Here is a 14780-nt window from a genome sequence, read left to right as displayed (position 1 = left end):
CCCCCCTCTTTTTATTTCCTTTTAGTTTTTTTTTAAATTTTAAAACTATTTTTAATACTGTTTGAAGCGTTAAAAATTGATCACGTGTGTGAGTTGTGATTTTTGACACAAAATTGAAGTTTATGTCTTGGATGGACACAAAGTTGAGGTCGCATCCTAAATTGTGACAATCCGCATGGTTTAGGGCCTTTGCTAAAAAATTTCCAATAATTAACTCATATATTTAACTCAATCTACATTGATGTTAAGAGGTGTGTAAGTGATGAATCACAATGAATACATACACAAACACTAGACTTGTTGAATCTTAATCTGCTCATCTAATAACCCAGCAATAAATTATAATGATAAAAATTTTAATTTGTGTATAACTGTCAAAATTATTTTAATTTTTTTTTTGCCACAATATTATTTTAATTTTATCTTGCAGATTGTATTTTTATATATATATATATATATATATATATATAAAAGATATTGTTTAGTTTGCGGCATCAAAGAAAGTCATTAATCACAAATCAACAGAATAGATTTTTTTTTTTTTGGGACATTTTGGTAAATCCAGTTGGAGATATAACCACCACAAGTATGTCCCAACTGCTCTTTCTTTCCATCCCCGCTTTCCCTCCTCTGCTATTGCTCTCTTGCTCATGGCTTCCAGACTCTCACTCACTTGGATTCCTAATTTTCCAATCCCACCTGAAACACTCCCTAAACACCCTCAGAAGATACCACTTTTTGGTCTCCAACAACCTCTGAGTTTTCATTTAAAATATTCCTCCAATTCAAGGACCATTTCGAGCTCTAGAGGAGGAATATCATCACCATCACTTCATGCTGTCCAACAGGAAGTGACCCAATCCCTCGCTTCAGAGTCCACCAATGATTCCGATTCTGCCCCTCCTTCCTCTACCAAGCTCGTTCTCGTCATTGGCGGCTCCGGCGGTGTTGGTATTCCCAATTGCTTATATAATTGCTGTTTTTTCTTTTGTATGAATTCTGTTTATGGGTATGTGTAATTGTTGTCTCTTTATATTTATTATTCAGATTTTAGTGCTTGTTTCTTTTTTTGCTAGTTTTTATGCGCTATATTGCGAAAATGATTCTTGTGATTGTGGAAATGCTATTGATTCTGTTGTGAAGTATGTAGGGATTTATATTGAACAATTTTCCTGTTTTTAGGATGCAGGTTCGTGTAAATGATATGGATTTCCTCCAATATTTTCAGGTTTTCACATACTTTTTTGTGCATTTCTTGGAAACTTTGTAAAATTTAGTGTTTTAATCTCATTTCAGGTCAGCTGGTAGTGGCTTCATTGCTAAACCGGAATATCAAGTCACGCCTATTATTGCGTGACCCAGAGAAAGCAACTACATTATTTGGTGAGCACGATGAAGATACATTGCAGGTACCAATTTCTGAGTAAGTAATTAAGCAAGAGATTTCTATCACTCACCTGTTAAGGTTGGAGCATCCAACCCAAAATAAATTGGTGAAGAGGCCCCAAGATTTTCTATACTGAGATGCAAGGTTCTGACTGAATTAAGTCAAACTTGTGTATAAATTATATTAGGTGACATTTGAGATGTGGATTAATTGTCTGCTTTGATACCATGTTAAAGTTTGAGTATCCAACCAAAGCCAATTATTGATGGGTGGAGTGATCCACAAACAAGGTCATACATATGGATGAATTTTCCACTAAAGTTCGAGTATCTAAACTCAAAACCAATTAGAAATGGTTGGAGATGCCTCATGGTTATATATACTGAGATGCAAGATTTAGAATCCTAAATTTGAGGTTTTATATTCTCAACAATTTCTTCTTTTAGCTTAATTTTAGTTTCTTTCTTGAGGAGTGAGGATTACAGTTCTAAAGCATCTAAACTTGATAGGTATACAGAGGGGACACTCGGAACCCAGATGATCTAGATCCTTCTATTTTTGAGGTTTGTGCTTTGGTTCAGTTACTTATACCTTTTTTTCCGTTTCTGGATTTATAATGCGGTCTATGGTTAATGATTTCTGAATGATTAATTTTAAAAGGTCTTTATCTTATAGGCAGTCACACATGTGATTTGCTGCACTGGAACCACAGCCTTTCCTTCAAAGCGGTGGGATGGGGATAATACACCAGAAAGAGTTGGTTAGAATTTATCTATTTTGATATCTTAGATATATGAGTGAGCAAGTACCTGTGCAATAAGACATTGTGCATCATTTATTTTCTGTTGGGATATGATAGGTTGATGAACAGCCTTGCATACTGGATAGATTCATAATTTTTAGGCCAATAATAGATGAATTATATACATGCACATGCATGCATGGGAATGCACACGCATGCATGGGAATGCACACAACAAAAGATTGCCTACTCTATAAATGTGCTTTCAGTGCTTTTGACTATAAATGTTTTTTTTTTTTTGAAGATTGGGAGGGTGTGAGAAATCTTGTATCTGCACTGCCTTCATCGCTGAAGAGAATTGTTCTTGTATCATCAGTTGGTGTAACCAAGTTCAATGAACTGCCATGGAGGTAAGACTACTTATTTATGGATGGTGAGTTATAAAACCAGCAACAAACTTTCTTTGGTTTCAGCAGGCAATAGGAAATTACATTTAGTAATTGAATTAATATTAAGGACCCTTAAATATTGCATAGCTTTCGCTGGGTTGCATATTTCATAATAAGACTCTCAGCAAGGAAACTCTTTAAACAAAAATTATTAGTAGAAGAGGGGATAGGTTCTCAAAAATAAAAATTTATCCTGAGTGCAGAGAAATTTCTGAAATAGTTGCTATTTTATGAGACCATAATGATCAACCAAAGAGTGATACATTTTGTTTTTTTGTTTTTTTTTGGATAGGAAATAGTGATATACTGATTTATTATGACTTGGAACCTACATTCCTTGTATTTTTGATTAATGTGGGGTTCTTCATATCTCTTCTTGTTATGGCTTTCAACAATTTGAAAGTTTGACATGAAGCTCAATTTGGAATTGATCTGAACCATGAAGTTGGTTTTAATTTTCTATTTCCTTTTCGCATGGATTAATATTTCTTTTTTCAAATTATTTTATCCTTTGTAGCGTTATGAACCTTTTTGGTGTTCTCAAATATAAGAAGATGGGAGAGGATATTCTTCGTAATTCTGGTCTACCATTTACGATAATCAGGTTTGTGTAAATTAGTTATGTCACTTTCATTAAACGCTGAGAAACCAGAAGGCAATTATAGTATATTGGCAGATTTCAGCTCAGAGAAAAGCAACTGTGTATCCTTAAAATCGTTGCTTGTATCATACTTATACTATATATGTATTTCAGACCTGGTAGATTGACAGATGGACCTTACACATCATATGATCTTAATACGTTGCTCAAAGCTACAGCTGGCCAACGACGTGCAGTCCTTATAGGTCAAGGTACACTATCAACTATCTGTTTATAGAAGTTGCAACAACCATCACATTAGATGGGTTACAGATTCATTTCCTTTGACTCAATTATTGGTCCTATGGTCTTATACCAAACATTTAGCATTAATTAGCAGCTGCGAAACAGAGCACAAAAACCATCAAACAAGAGATTAAGAAATGCCAAACGGATCAATGCTGTCTCTGCAAGTTGAGCTTGGTGGAACTAGATCACTAGCTTGGCAAAGCCAAATGGTCTGAAAGCTCCTTGGTCTGGAAGGAAAATTGTCAAACTTGTGGTAGGGTGGGGGGTGTGAATATTGGGAACTGCAATTTAAAATGTTATAGTAGGGTTGAGGGCCAATTATGAGTACCATTGCATAGTTTTTGCTTATGTCATTATCTTGTTGCCTAATCCCTTTAGGGATTGTTATGCAGCCATGTTGTTATTGGGAACATTTTATTCCAATTAAGAATGTTTTTATGGCCAAAATAAGAAGGGAAATATGTAGGTGATAATACTTAAGGATAGGTGTCATTTAGATGTCATATACGTTCACATGAATGCTGCTGCTGTTCAAATTTGTTTGTCCCAGGCTCCCAGCAACCTAATATAATTGATGCTTCCTTACTTGGTGAATCCAGTCTGCTTCTGGGTAAATTGCTCAAAACCTAGTAACTTATTTCTCATCAAGCCAAATGTCGTGCCAACTTCAATTTGTAGGGACTATGGCTTAATTTGAGTTGAGTAAAATATATGGTGATTCAAATAAATAATTTGCGAAGGAATTTTCCACAAGATGCCAATATAATATGTTTTCCCGTCACACATGAAAAATTCTTCTAGTTTAGGAAAGGATGAACTTGTTTGTCTACTGATTTGTGGATTGAGTGTTACTAATTCCTTCCTATCTTATGTCTTTATTTTAATGGGTTTAATTATTTATGGGATCCAGGAGATAAACTAGTTGGAGAAGTTAGCAGACTTGTTGTTGCTGAAGCTTGCATACAGGCGCTGGACATAGAATGTACTGAAGGAAAAATTTATGAAATCAACTCAGTTGAGGTAATTTTCTAAAGATCAATGATTCAGTATTTAGGAGGTCAAGACTGTACAATGCATGTCTGGTCATGTTTTTTGACATCCCTTGGCATTTGAACTCAAAATTCAGTCTTTGTTTATATATTTTCTTAAGAGACTTACTGCATCCAAACTTAATAAATGACAATTTTTCTTTTTGAAATAATTTGATTTGGTTTAAAGAGGCTATGAGCTTTTTGAGAATTGCCTTCTCAGTGGGCAACAGGGAACAACTGTTGACTTCCTAAAGAATTCATTGTTTCTTGTTGTCATGATATTTCTGGAGACTGTCACCACTATGCATGTGGTGTGGCCAACAAGGCTGAATTTCAACTGAAGTAATTCTGCCTTTGTCTGTCTGACACTGTAACCTTTATTTTCTATTTTGGATCCTCTCAACTATTTAAAAATCAAGCTCTTTGTGATGGTTTCATCTAGCCTACTGGTGGTTGTTGTTTCAGTACACAGAAACATTTTGTTTGTTTGCTTATTCCATTTATTCTTTCCTTTTCCCCTAAATTTAGAAGGCATACTGCTTCCTTTGGAACACACTTGATATTGTTGCCAAGTTTACTGGAGACCTAGACATAAAGAAATTGGAGACCCTTTTCCAGTTAATCCTACCATATTCTGATGCTTTGAGGAATTTCTTTCCAATAGTAAAATCTAGTACTGTGCAGGGAGATGGTCCAGGAAGTGATCAGCAGAAGTGGCGAGAATTATTCAAAGCTGCCCAAGCTCAAAAACTGGATTCTTAGATTTCATTGGGGGTCCATCCATGCATGCCAATGATACTGGTTGCAAACAAGAAATATAAATGTTGATCTGTCTATATATTGTACAGAATGACTCTGTATTTCAATACAAATCTGTAAATTTTGCATTCTTTCGTTCACTTTTTTCATAGTTATGTATGCAATTTACATTTAAAGTGATGTCACAAATGCTCCATATTGAAAAAGTATAATATCTAGGGGTTGTATTTGAGCTCTTGTGTACCATTTTCTTGCAAGTTGAAGTTTTTGATTTTGAACGTTTGAACAATAATTCAAGGTTATTCTGAGATGGATGACAGAATTTACATTGATACCATTTGACGCAAAATTATTGTATGTGACTATAATCGTCACCACGTGGATTTATAAATTTAGAATTTGGAGTTTTAGATATTAGTAATTGTACATATGTTATAATTTTAATGAATTGATCACACTGCCACATGGTATTATAGTTATATACAATAATATATCAATAATACTCCACAAACTCCATTGATTTTTTTATATTTTTTATCAATTGATCATCCAAATTTGCCATCAAATTAACATGAATGCATTCAAAAAAGAAAAAGACATCAAGGACAAATTTGAAAAATTTATTAATGAAATAATAGTATATGACGAATAAATCAAAAAAGGAGTGTAAGTGAATATTTGTGGAGTGCCAAACTGGCCTCCCTTAAAATAAACTTTGACCAACCGTTAACCTCTCACTGAAATAATTGAGCTGCATATAAATGAGTCGGCTTACCATTTTATGTTTAGCGAAAATTATCACTATATATATACATATTTCAAAAGAAAGAAGGAAAAACAAATGGAACAGATGTGAAGACACAATTACAATCTAATTTTAAAAATTGTTACTAATAAATTCTCCTTTTCTATTCCAGGGGCGATCTTCAAAAGACTTTCCAACTATACTGCGACTGTGATTTATAGTCCCGTCCTCGCAGCAGTATTCAGGAAAGTAATCCAAGAAACTTTTGCTTCCTAGTTCATCAATTCCATTGAAGAGGAAATTCACCAGCAAGTCCTATGGATTAGACTTCAAGTAAGAAACTGCACTCATGTAAGAACATCAAACTCATCAATGTCTAATACCTTTGCTTGTGTCTCTCCAATCAACTTTTTCAGTAATCCGTGTCCAGGATCCTGCTTCCGTCACAACAAAGTAAGTCATGAAAGCAAATAATAGGGCATAAACTGTAAATTGAGTTAGAAATTAAGTGATATTTTTCAAGAAAAACTATTCCAAGGCCCTATAACTAATCACTAGGAATTCATTCATACACATACGATGGGATGCATGGAAGAAAAAACCTAGCAAAGAACATTAATCACCTTCTCTGCTCTCCATGTTAGATATCTATGTTGCGCTTCACGGTTACAAATAATTTGAGATGCATTTGTCTCCACTACTGCTTTGTCCATCAGCTTAAGCCAGGCCTGCAGGAGCAAGAGGGACTTGTAACACATTACAATTTGGAATTCTTCATTTCGATTGATATTGGAACTACCATATAAACATGATATTCCATTCCACTTAGCGGCGTCATTAAAAATAAATAAACTATAATTTTGGGCCATAAAAGCCATCCAGTTTATACCTTGTAATAATCCATGAATGCAGAATATAAAACATCATATTTGTAGGGGCTTGACGTAAATCTTGTCCATATCACAATTGGTGAAAAAAATGTTAATGACTCGCTAGTAAGCTTTCCTCCCCAGGGTAAAAGCTGCAAGAAATCTGTGTTCAGTCACCATGCCATATCTCTTAGAAAGAATTTGGAAAAACTATGAAATCAACATTTACATTATATGTGCCAGTTTGAATCATTCTACTTACCTCAGCATATTTAACACCAAGAGGTATTAGGCCTTTATAGTATTTATCTTTGTAATCTCTTTGACTGATGACATCATGCAAAGGGTTCAGGTCCCTATAATAAATGATCAATCACAGGTAAGCTCCAAAGTCTAAAGTATTCGATATTAGTTATGAATTATACCAAAATGGCTCCAGGGAACACAAATATAGTTAAGCTGTACTACAATATTGAAAGGGAGTCGCTAGATGCAGCAAATCCAACATCATCTAAAAAATAATTTACAGATGCATCAAACCAGAAAGTAGCACTGCCAGCTTGTCTATAAACTAGTGTTCTAAATATGTGATGACCAGAATATGATATTCCTTTTGCTTTTTATATTTCCACATAAAAAGGTTACTCAATGTCTCAAGTTACATGTAAAAGAGAAAATGTACAATATGGCCAAAGGATAGAAACTGTAAAAGCAAACGAATAATAGATTTGATGATAAGCCACTATATCTGCACTTATACTTCAACCCCAACTTTTGAAAGAATTTCTATAGAAAAGATTAGGCTTATTAACACTATTGCCCCCTGTAAGATACACTTTTTTTCACTTTGCCCCCTGAAACTTAAATCCTCTCAGTTTGCCACCTGAACTTCACAAAGTTGTTACAAAAGACCCTATGCCGTTAACTCTGTCAATTTTTCCGTTAAAATAGCTGACATGGCACCTATATGGCATGAGTGAGACCCTTTTTTAGTTATGTAAGATCCATGTAGACAAGCAAAATTATAAAAAATTGACATGGATCTTATTATTTTTAGTTTAAAAATTATTTTTTTTGTCCACATGGATTTTACATAACTAAAAAAGAGTCTCACTCATGCCATATAGGTGTCACGTCAGCTATTTTAACGGAAAAATTGACAGAGTTAACGGCATAGGGTCTTTTGCAATAACTTTGTGAAGTTCAGGTGGCAAACTGAGAGGATTTAAGTTTCAGGGGGCAAAGTGAAAAAAAGTGTATCTTACAGGGGGCAATGGTGTAAATAAGCCAAAATATTATAACTCAAATAACCCAGAAAATTGTTTAGCATGAAATGGAAAATATGATGCCTTGTCCTTTGATAGAGGAGTATATGTATTTTAAAAAATAAAATAAAATAGAATTTGAGAAGCAGTTTCAAAGAGATGAAACTATGAGAAACGGCTGTCTCACAAACAGTAGTGCACAGATGTATACCATTAAGCAAAGCCATCACACAGTTATAACTTATAAGACAAAAATAAAAGCATATAATGTTGGCAAACAGAGCCATACCATCACAGGAGCCACATCATTATCAGATATTTATGTAGACATTTTAATCACTGTTGAAACTTTTATCAGATTATTATATAGACAGTAACTTGGTAGGGATGTTTCTCAGTTGAGGAAAAAGAACACTATCAGTAATAATGTTTAAGGTTTATATAATTAAGTGTTATAAAAGAGCAGTAATCCTATTATTATGTTTAAAGAATTAATAAAAATGAGAGCTTACAGAACAACTATGTTTATATTTGCACTGGTGAAGAAGTTGGCACAAAATATGGGCATATCAAATTCTGGTTCTGGGAAGGCAGCAAAATCCAAAACCTGCATATGATTTATTATACCAATGTTATTACAAAAAAAAGTGTGATTTGTTCTATAGATCATAACAAAATGCACAATAGATGTACATCTTTTGAAGAAAAGTTGCGTGGTGGAGGTTTCTATACCTTTTCTCATGATGCTTACAGATAGGCCATGACCAAGATCTTACTAATTCTCAGGTCATCTTTTAACAGCTTAAGCTTCTAGATTCATTGGTTATTTATCAATTGTTAAATGTATTAGAGAAAGATATCATGTTTCCAAATCCAAACCATCCTAGTTTAGTTCATCATCCACCACCCATGCTAATAATGCATCACATATGAGAAAAGTGTAGAAATAGATGATTTTCACCATCTCCTAGCTAATAATTCGTTGAAACAAATAAAAATACAAGTGTTGAAACCTTTGAGACTAAAGTTTTCTGAACCCTTAACTTGTTCTCATGTTTTCTCTTATTATTTTTATGATGCCCAGATATTTAAGCAAAAATTATGGGGGTACTGTGACAAAAACCTTAACCTTTGAGACAGAAAATGTTTAATATCAGTAAAAATATGCTTTCAGCTTCCTTTACTGTTCACTTTCTAATTTTAAATTCCTAGTAAAATGACGTGATACTTTGAACTTTCGTAGTGTCAAGGGTGGAACAAAATCTAGCATGACAAGATAAATTTCAACTTGAAGCTAATTAGGAAGCAAATTACTATAGATAAGAACCAATCAAGCCTCTAGTCAAGAAGATAAATATGACCGGGGCTAGAGTACATTGCACACATACCATGAAGGATATATCAATTTATACACTTAATTCTGAAGAACATAGGTCAACCTAGGATTTTCCAAATGATCCTATAACAATACTCTAGGAATTTCATCCTTCAATTCGACAGGCAACTCCCAAATGGCTATCTTTATTTTAATATTTTGGTGAAATACTTTTGGAAAATATAGAAATGATGGAATACTCGGTAGTTGACATCATTTCAGAACTATTATAGCAATAATAAAAAATAAAAAAAATATTAAACTTAATGGTACCATTTAGCCCTTCTATAGTTCACAATATTAAGTACATAAAGTGACAAGTTCAAGAATGATACCTGCATTGTTTGACTCTCAATGCATAGGCTACGTATAAGTCTAATTTTAGTAGCTTGGAATGAGAACATTTGAAGTTCTGCTTTACCATCCATGGAAATCATGGAATTAAATCTTTCCTGGTGACATACAAAGTAAGGTTAGTCATGAATAGCAGCAATAATAAATATGATGGTGAAGCATTGATAATTTGGTACCATAAAAGCAGCAAATAGTTCTCAAAAATGGAAAAGTGATATAATAGTTAAAGAAATGGCCAATGGAGTGGACCATGTCTCAAAATTGTAATCTTGAGGTAGCAGTAGCACTACATCTGCATATGGAAAAGTGTACTTTTTGTTCAGAAAAATTGGTACATAAGGAGTTAATAGTTCAAGAAATTGCCAAACCGAAGTTGCGAAACTTTTGTAAAGCTGATCTACCCCAAATGATGACGAGAAACAAAAGGGTTTTTGAAAATTATGCTGGTGTTGAGGAAAAGGTATGCTTGGATAAGCCAATTAAGTTGAGGAAAGGTATGCTCGCATAAGCCCACCAAGTTTATGCTTGAATAAACCACCCCAACATAATTGGTGCTTGAATTGGCTCACAAAAGAAATGGGTAGCTTTAGATAAGTCTACCAAGGGCTATGGCCACCTAAACATAGGTTGTGATCGAATAGGCTAACTTCAGGTAGAAGTAGACTTAGATAAGCGTATCAAAGGTTATGGCCACCCCAGCTTAGAGATAAGCCACATCAATGCAGGTCATGCTCGGATGAGCTGACCTGAGGAAAAGGTATGCTCAAATGAACTACCAAGGGTTGTTCCCCAACATAGTTCGTGCTTAGATGGGGAGACGTAAGAAGTCAACCACACTTTATACTCTGATAGACAACTAGAGGAAAAGGTGGACTTGGATAAGGTACCCTAGGGTGAAAAAGAAAGGTCGGGATAAGCCTGCTACAGCATGCTCAAATAAGCCAAATTGAGAAAAGTGATCAGGTCAACCTTCGTCTATCTTGGTCACTTGGGGGATATCGTTTTGGGGAAAACTAATCACCAAGCACAAAGAGCCATGTGGTGCCAAGATAGCCCCAGAGTTTAAGTGCAGAACTTGTCGACCCAACCACCTCAGCCTACCACCATGTCGAGCACAACCCTGCTTGATAAAGAGGGCCGTGAACTTTTCGTACATTGTATGCCTACTTTTTCTGAAACATTTCCGGTTGTTTTGATAGATAGAGACAGACTATCCTAGGGTGTCATCCTAAGACAAGTACATGCATCAAGATGAGCAGCATGATCTGAATACTAGCTCAACCTGAGTGCTATCAGACCCAATACTAGCTGGGTACCCAATATCAGCCAAGTTAAATTAAGCACTTGTATGGGTGATTTATAATTTATGATAATGATTACAAGGGAACACTTGGAACTCCACACCATTGGCATCAAGAAGGGACCAACTTATTGTATGTTTAATAGGAGCCCAGATAAGGGAGAGAGAAACATGTGGAAGGTCTACAGTGCTTGAATATGCTCAGTTATGTTTTTCCTTGAGCAAAGTGAGTAGTATTTTTCATATGTTAGTTTCCTCATAAGTGCACTTATTGATCTTCATACCATACCATACCATAATTTCACTATCCGCTCTTTCTTTTCTTCCTGATTAAGTCCTTATTTAATAGGAACTTCCATGACATCATTTGATTTTGAACCGGAGAGCATCAATTTATCTTTACATGACAGTGAAAGCAGTAATTTTTATTGAAAGTACGTATGTTAAAGAAAAAAGGAAGTAATTCATAAAGTTCCAAGTCCAAATTCATTATTTTCCAATTGCAACTTGAAAAAAATTTTCCAAATGGCACCAGCCACCAGAAACATAACAAACAGCTCAGCACCAAACCAGCATTCAATAAGTTTCAAAGAAAAAGGAAAAAATTATACATCAAAGATTGGAATTCCAAAATAAATAATTTAAATCAAATCAATCCAAGAACAACCCATATGCTGAAGGCAATAAAGTGCATATATATACAGATATATGAGTTTTAGGAGAGTACATACCTGCAGGGAAGAAGGTGCCAAATGGGTATGGCGTTTAGTTTCATCCAAAGCAAAGTGAATGAATTTCTTGTATGAAATTGCAGAGACTTGGATAATGGGCCTCTGCTGCTTCCTACTGCTACTGCAAATACTAGTAAATAATTCAGTGCTGAATGGTGGTAAAGGTTTTTGCAGTTTGCAAAAGCTTAATGAAGAACACCATTCCATGGACGAGGAAGAGAAACTCGCACTGAAGCACCCACCAAACATGGGGCGAGATATAGGGAAATCGAACTGCCGATATTTATTTCTCTTAAATAGATAAGTTGTAAAGACTTTAAACAAATTTGTTGTGTATCTAGCAACAAAAGTGTTAAATGGTGTAGTGGTAAGTTGTCAGGCCTGATCCCAGGTTCAAAGTGTAGTGGAGCCTGTGGAGGTGAGATTTGGATTTCCGTTTTACTAGTTTATATACTTTTTTTTTTCCATTAAACTACTATATATATAATTATATAAACATAATCAATGAATTACTAGGTTATAAACATATAAAAACTAGGGTAAATTCCTTTAAAGCCCATTTTAGAAGGCCATTGCAAATGCAGTCCATTGATAGTGACTGCAACTTTTTTATTTCCTTTTAGAGTTCATTTTTGCTCACCACAAAAAGAGGTGATGATGAATATTATCACTATGGTGGATGGGTGATATGTGTCACCTGATTATATTTTTGTGACACGTATCACTCATCCACTATGGTGGTAATTAGGGGTGGGTTCGGATCGGTAACCGAACCGAAACCCCTAAACCGAAAACCGAACCGAACCCCTCCGGTAAGCCTCCACGGCAACCGAGACCGAGACCAAAAAGCCGGTAAACCGATGTTCGGTCAACCGAAGAATCCGGTCGGCTCGGCTCGGCTATGGGCCTAGACCGAACACATGTTGGGCCATGTTTTGGGCCACATTTTGGGCCTTGACTCCATTCACTAATTTAGTATAATATATTAATATTATGATTTAGGGTATTTTTAATTAGTTTATATATATTAAAAAACATATAAATTAAAATTATAGGGGTTTATAAATTTATATATGTTTTATATAAATTATAGAAATGTATTATATAAAATTATAAATTATTTATTAGAAATGTATTAGAAATGTATAAAAATGAATTATGTAAATGATTTGTTAAATATATTCGGTTCGGTTCGGTTTACCGACGGTTTAAGGATATGGGAACCGGGACCGAGTCCGAACCTCCCGGTTCGGTAGTCAAACCGAACTTCCGGTACGGTTTTATTTCGGTACGGTTTTTTTCGGTATCGGTTGGGCCGGTTTCGGGCTCGGCCTCGATTTTTCGGTCAACCCGACCCAGCCCTAGTGGTAATGCACACCATGATAAGCAAAAAAATTTTCTTTCCTTTTATACACTTTTTGGACAATAGCATTCAACTTCACGTGGAGCAACAATAGTATTCCCTTGTGTTTGTTACTTCGCAATAATTTGCTGCACTTTTTTGTCTAGTTTTCAATTTCCTGCTTTACCCATAACATACGGAGAAACTAATAAATCTCAACACTCTTTTGTGTATAAATAAAGAAGCTAGCTCTCATTGTAAAGCACGGTTTAAGAAGGATACATCTCTCGTGCTAGCTTTCTCTCCCTTGTTCTTAGTTTTCAGTTTTTTTGTAAACCATCTTTGTATCAGCTTTTCAGCAATTATGCAATAATAACTAGTAAGTTCTTATTAGTTTCTCTTTCTCTGTTACTTTAAGCTTAACTTCAATTCCAAAATAGGGAAACACTATCTTAGCATATTATTATTTTAATAAACACGGTCCTTGTATTTCCTTTCTCTGGTCACTAGTTTCTCTGTTATGTTAAATTTGACACTGTAAGAAAGATTCTTGAGTCTGCGAGTCCCTAATTTTGAGCCGCCATTCATAGCCTGAAGTGTTACGTGCGGTGTTCCATATTTGTTGTACTATACTCCACACAGTATTCAAACGCAATAGTTTCAGAGACACATCGGTTGGCGAGAAACTTGGTATCAGAGCCTTGTTTATCATTATAATAATACTGTTAGATAGTAAAGTACCTTGATGATTGAAGTTATATTTACATCTTGTTGAAAAGTTTATTGTATTGTTTGCATGAACTATTTTTTAATTCACATGCCAGATTACACTATTATCGGAATAAAATCCAGACTAGAAATTGTAAAACGGACTAGAATTTAAATTTCATAGATCAAGAATAACATATTATCTAGAAGTCTTGCAATTACCTAACTTTAGTGAACAAGCTCAAGCAAATTACTTTGAGGTTATATGAATCAACCATAAAGCAACAAAAAACTTAAAGATTATTAGAGAATCATTACAAAACACTTTAGCAATTGAACTAGAAAAAGACATGTTATAATAGATTACCCTAATTTGGAAATAAGTGAGCATTAGAAAAGAAAACTATTTCAGATAATAATACTTTACTTTTTCATTTTCATAATAAATAATATAAGCATATTTTACATAGCAAAAAACAACATATAGAAAATAGCATAGTAGATTTACTTATAAATCTGTCAGAAAATATTAAGCTAGAACAACTTAAGCAAAATCAATCAATAGAAATATTAAGGTACAACTTAGAAAGAAACTCAACAAATATCTTAAGAAAAAATTTAGATTATATCACCAAGCAAGTAGGAGATAATAACAAGAATATTAAAAAATTTCCTATAATAATAGATCAACTTAAAAAACAAGTACATCAAATACAGTTAGTACACAAGAATTTAGCAGGACAAGTAGACATTTTACATAACAAAACAAATCAGCTACTAAAATAGATGCAAAGTGCAAAATATATAGAAGCCCTAAAAACACTTCAAGAAATA

The 14780-nt window shown here is 34.3% G+C and overlaps 2 protein-coding genes across 3 annotated transcripts; one reads left to right on the top strand and one right to left on the bottom strand.

Moving 5' to 3' along the window:
• The first annotated feature begins 597 nt into the window (after window positions 1-597).
• Window positions 598-5489, top strand: LOC147283906 (NAD(P)-binding Rossmann-fold superfamily protein). 2 transcript variants are annotated; one of them, XM_086243745.1, is made up of 9 exons: window positions 598-951; window positions 1297-1409; window positions 1897-1950; window positions 2063-2147; window positions 2434-2539; window positions 3096-3182; window positions 3333-3430; window positions 4378-4487; window positions 5183-5489. In XM_086243745.1, the coding sequence occupies exons 1-9, from the start codon at window positions 651-653 to the stop codon at window positions 5258-5260; spliced, it is 1032 nt and encodes a 343-aa protein (XP_086099871.1). In that variant the 5' UTR covers window positions 598-650; the 3' UTR covers window positions 5261-5489. The 2 variants fall into 2 exon arrangements, with proteins under 2 accessions (XP_086099871.1, XP_086099872.1); XM_086243746.1 differs by lacking the exons at window positions 4378-4487; window positions 5183-5489 and adding an exon at window positions 4018-4262.
• Window positions 5490-5944: 455 nt separating this feature from the next.
• Window positions 5945-12235, bottom strand: HY2 (phytochromobilin:ferredoxin oxidoreductase, chloroplast / phytochromobilin synthase (HY2)). Its single transcript, XM_086244690.1, has 8 exons — window positions 11897-12235; window positions 9847-9963; window positions 8649-8743; window positions 7134-7227; window positions 6892-7023; window positions 6626-6730; window positions 6386-6436; window positions 5945-6317 (listed from the first exon to the last, which is right to left on the bottom strand). Exons 1-8 carry the CDS (start codon window positions 12143-12145, stop codon window positions 6135-6137), a joined length of 1026 nt encoding a protein of 341 aa, XP_086100816.1. The 5' UTR covers window positions 12146-12235; the 3' UTR covers window positions 5945-6134.
• Window positions 12236-14780: the final 2545 nt, after the last annotated feature.

Source organism: Dryas octopetala, chromosome 5 (genome assembly GCF_963921425.1).
Source record: "Dryas octopetala chromosome 5, drDryOcto1.1, whole genome shotgun sequence".
NCBI lineage: Eukaryota > Viridiplantae > Streptophyta > Magnoliopsida > Rosales > Rosaceae > Dryas > Dryas octopetala.
The sequence above is the reverse complement of the archived record's forward strand: the minus strand, read 5'-3'. Positions and strand labels throughout refer to the sequence as shown.

Coding starts and splice junctions, on each gene's coding strand:
- LOC147283906 (XM_086243745.1), top strand. CDS start 651: ATGGCTTCCAGACTCTCACTCACTTGGATTCCTAATTTTCCAATCCCA. Junction 952..1,296: donor TGGCGGCTCCGGCGGTGTTG/GTATTCCCAATT, acceptor ATCTCATTTCAG/GTCAGCTGGTAGTGGCTTCA. Junction 3,431..4,377: donor TGCAGTCCTTATAGGTCAAG/GTACACTATCAA, acceptor TATGGGATCCAG/GAGATAAACTAGTTGGAGAA.
- HY2 (XM_086244690.1), bottom strand. CDS start 12,145: ATGTTTGGTGGGTGCTTCAGTGCGAGTTTCTCTTCCTCGTCCATGGAA. Junction 9,964..11,896: donor TGGCACCTTCTTCCCTGCAG/GTATGTACTCTC, acceptor GTATGTCACCAG/GAAAGATTTAATTCCATGAT. Junction 6,437..6,625: donor TAACATGGAGAGCAGAGAAG/GTGATTAATGTT, acceptor TGACGGAAGCAG/GATCCTGGACACGGATTACT.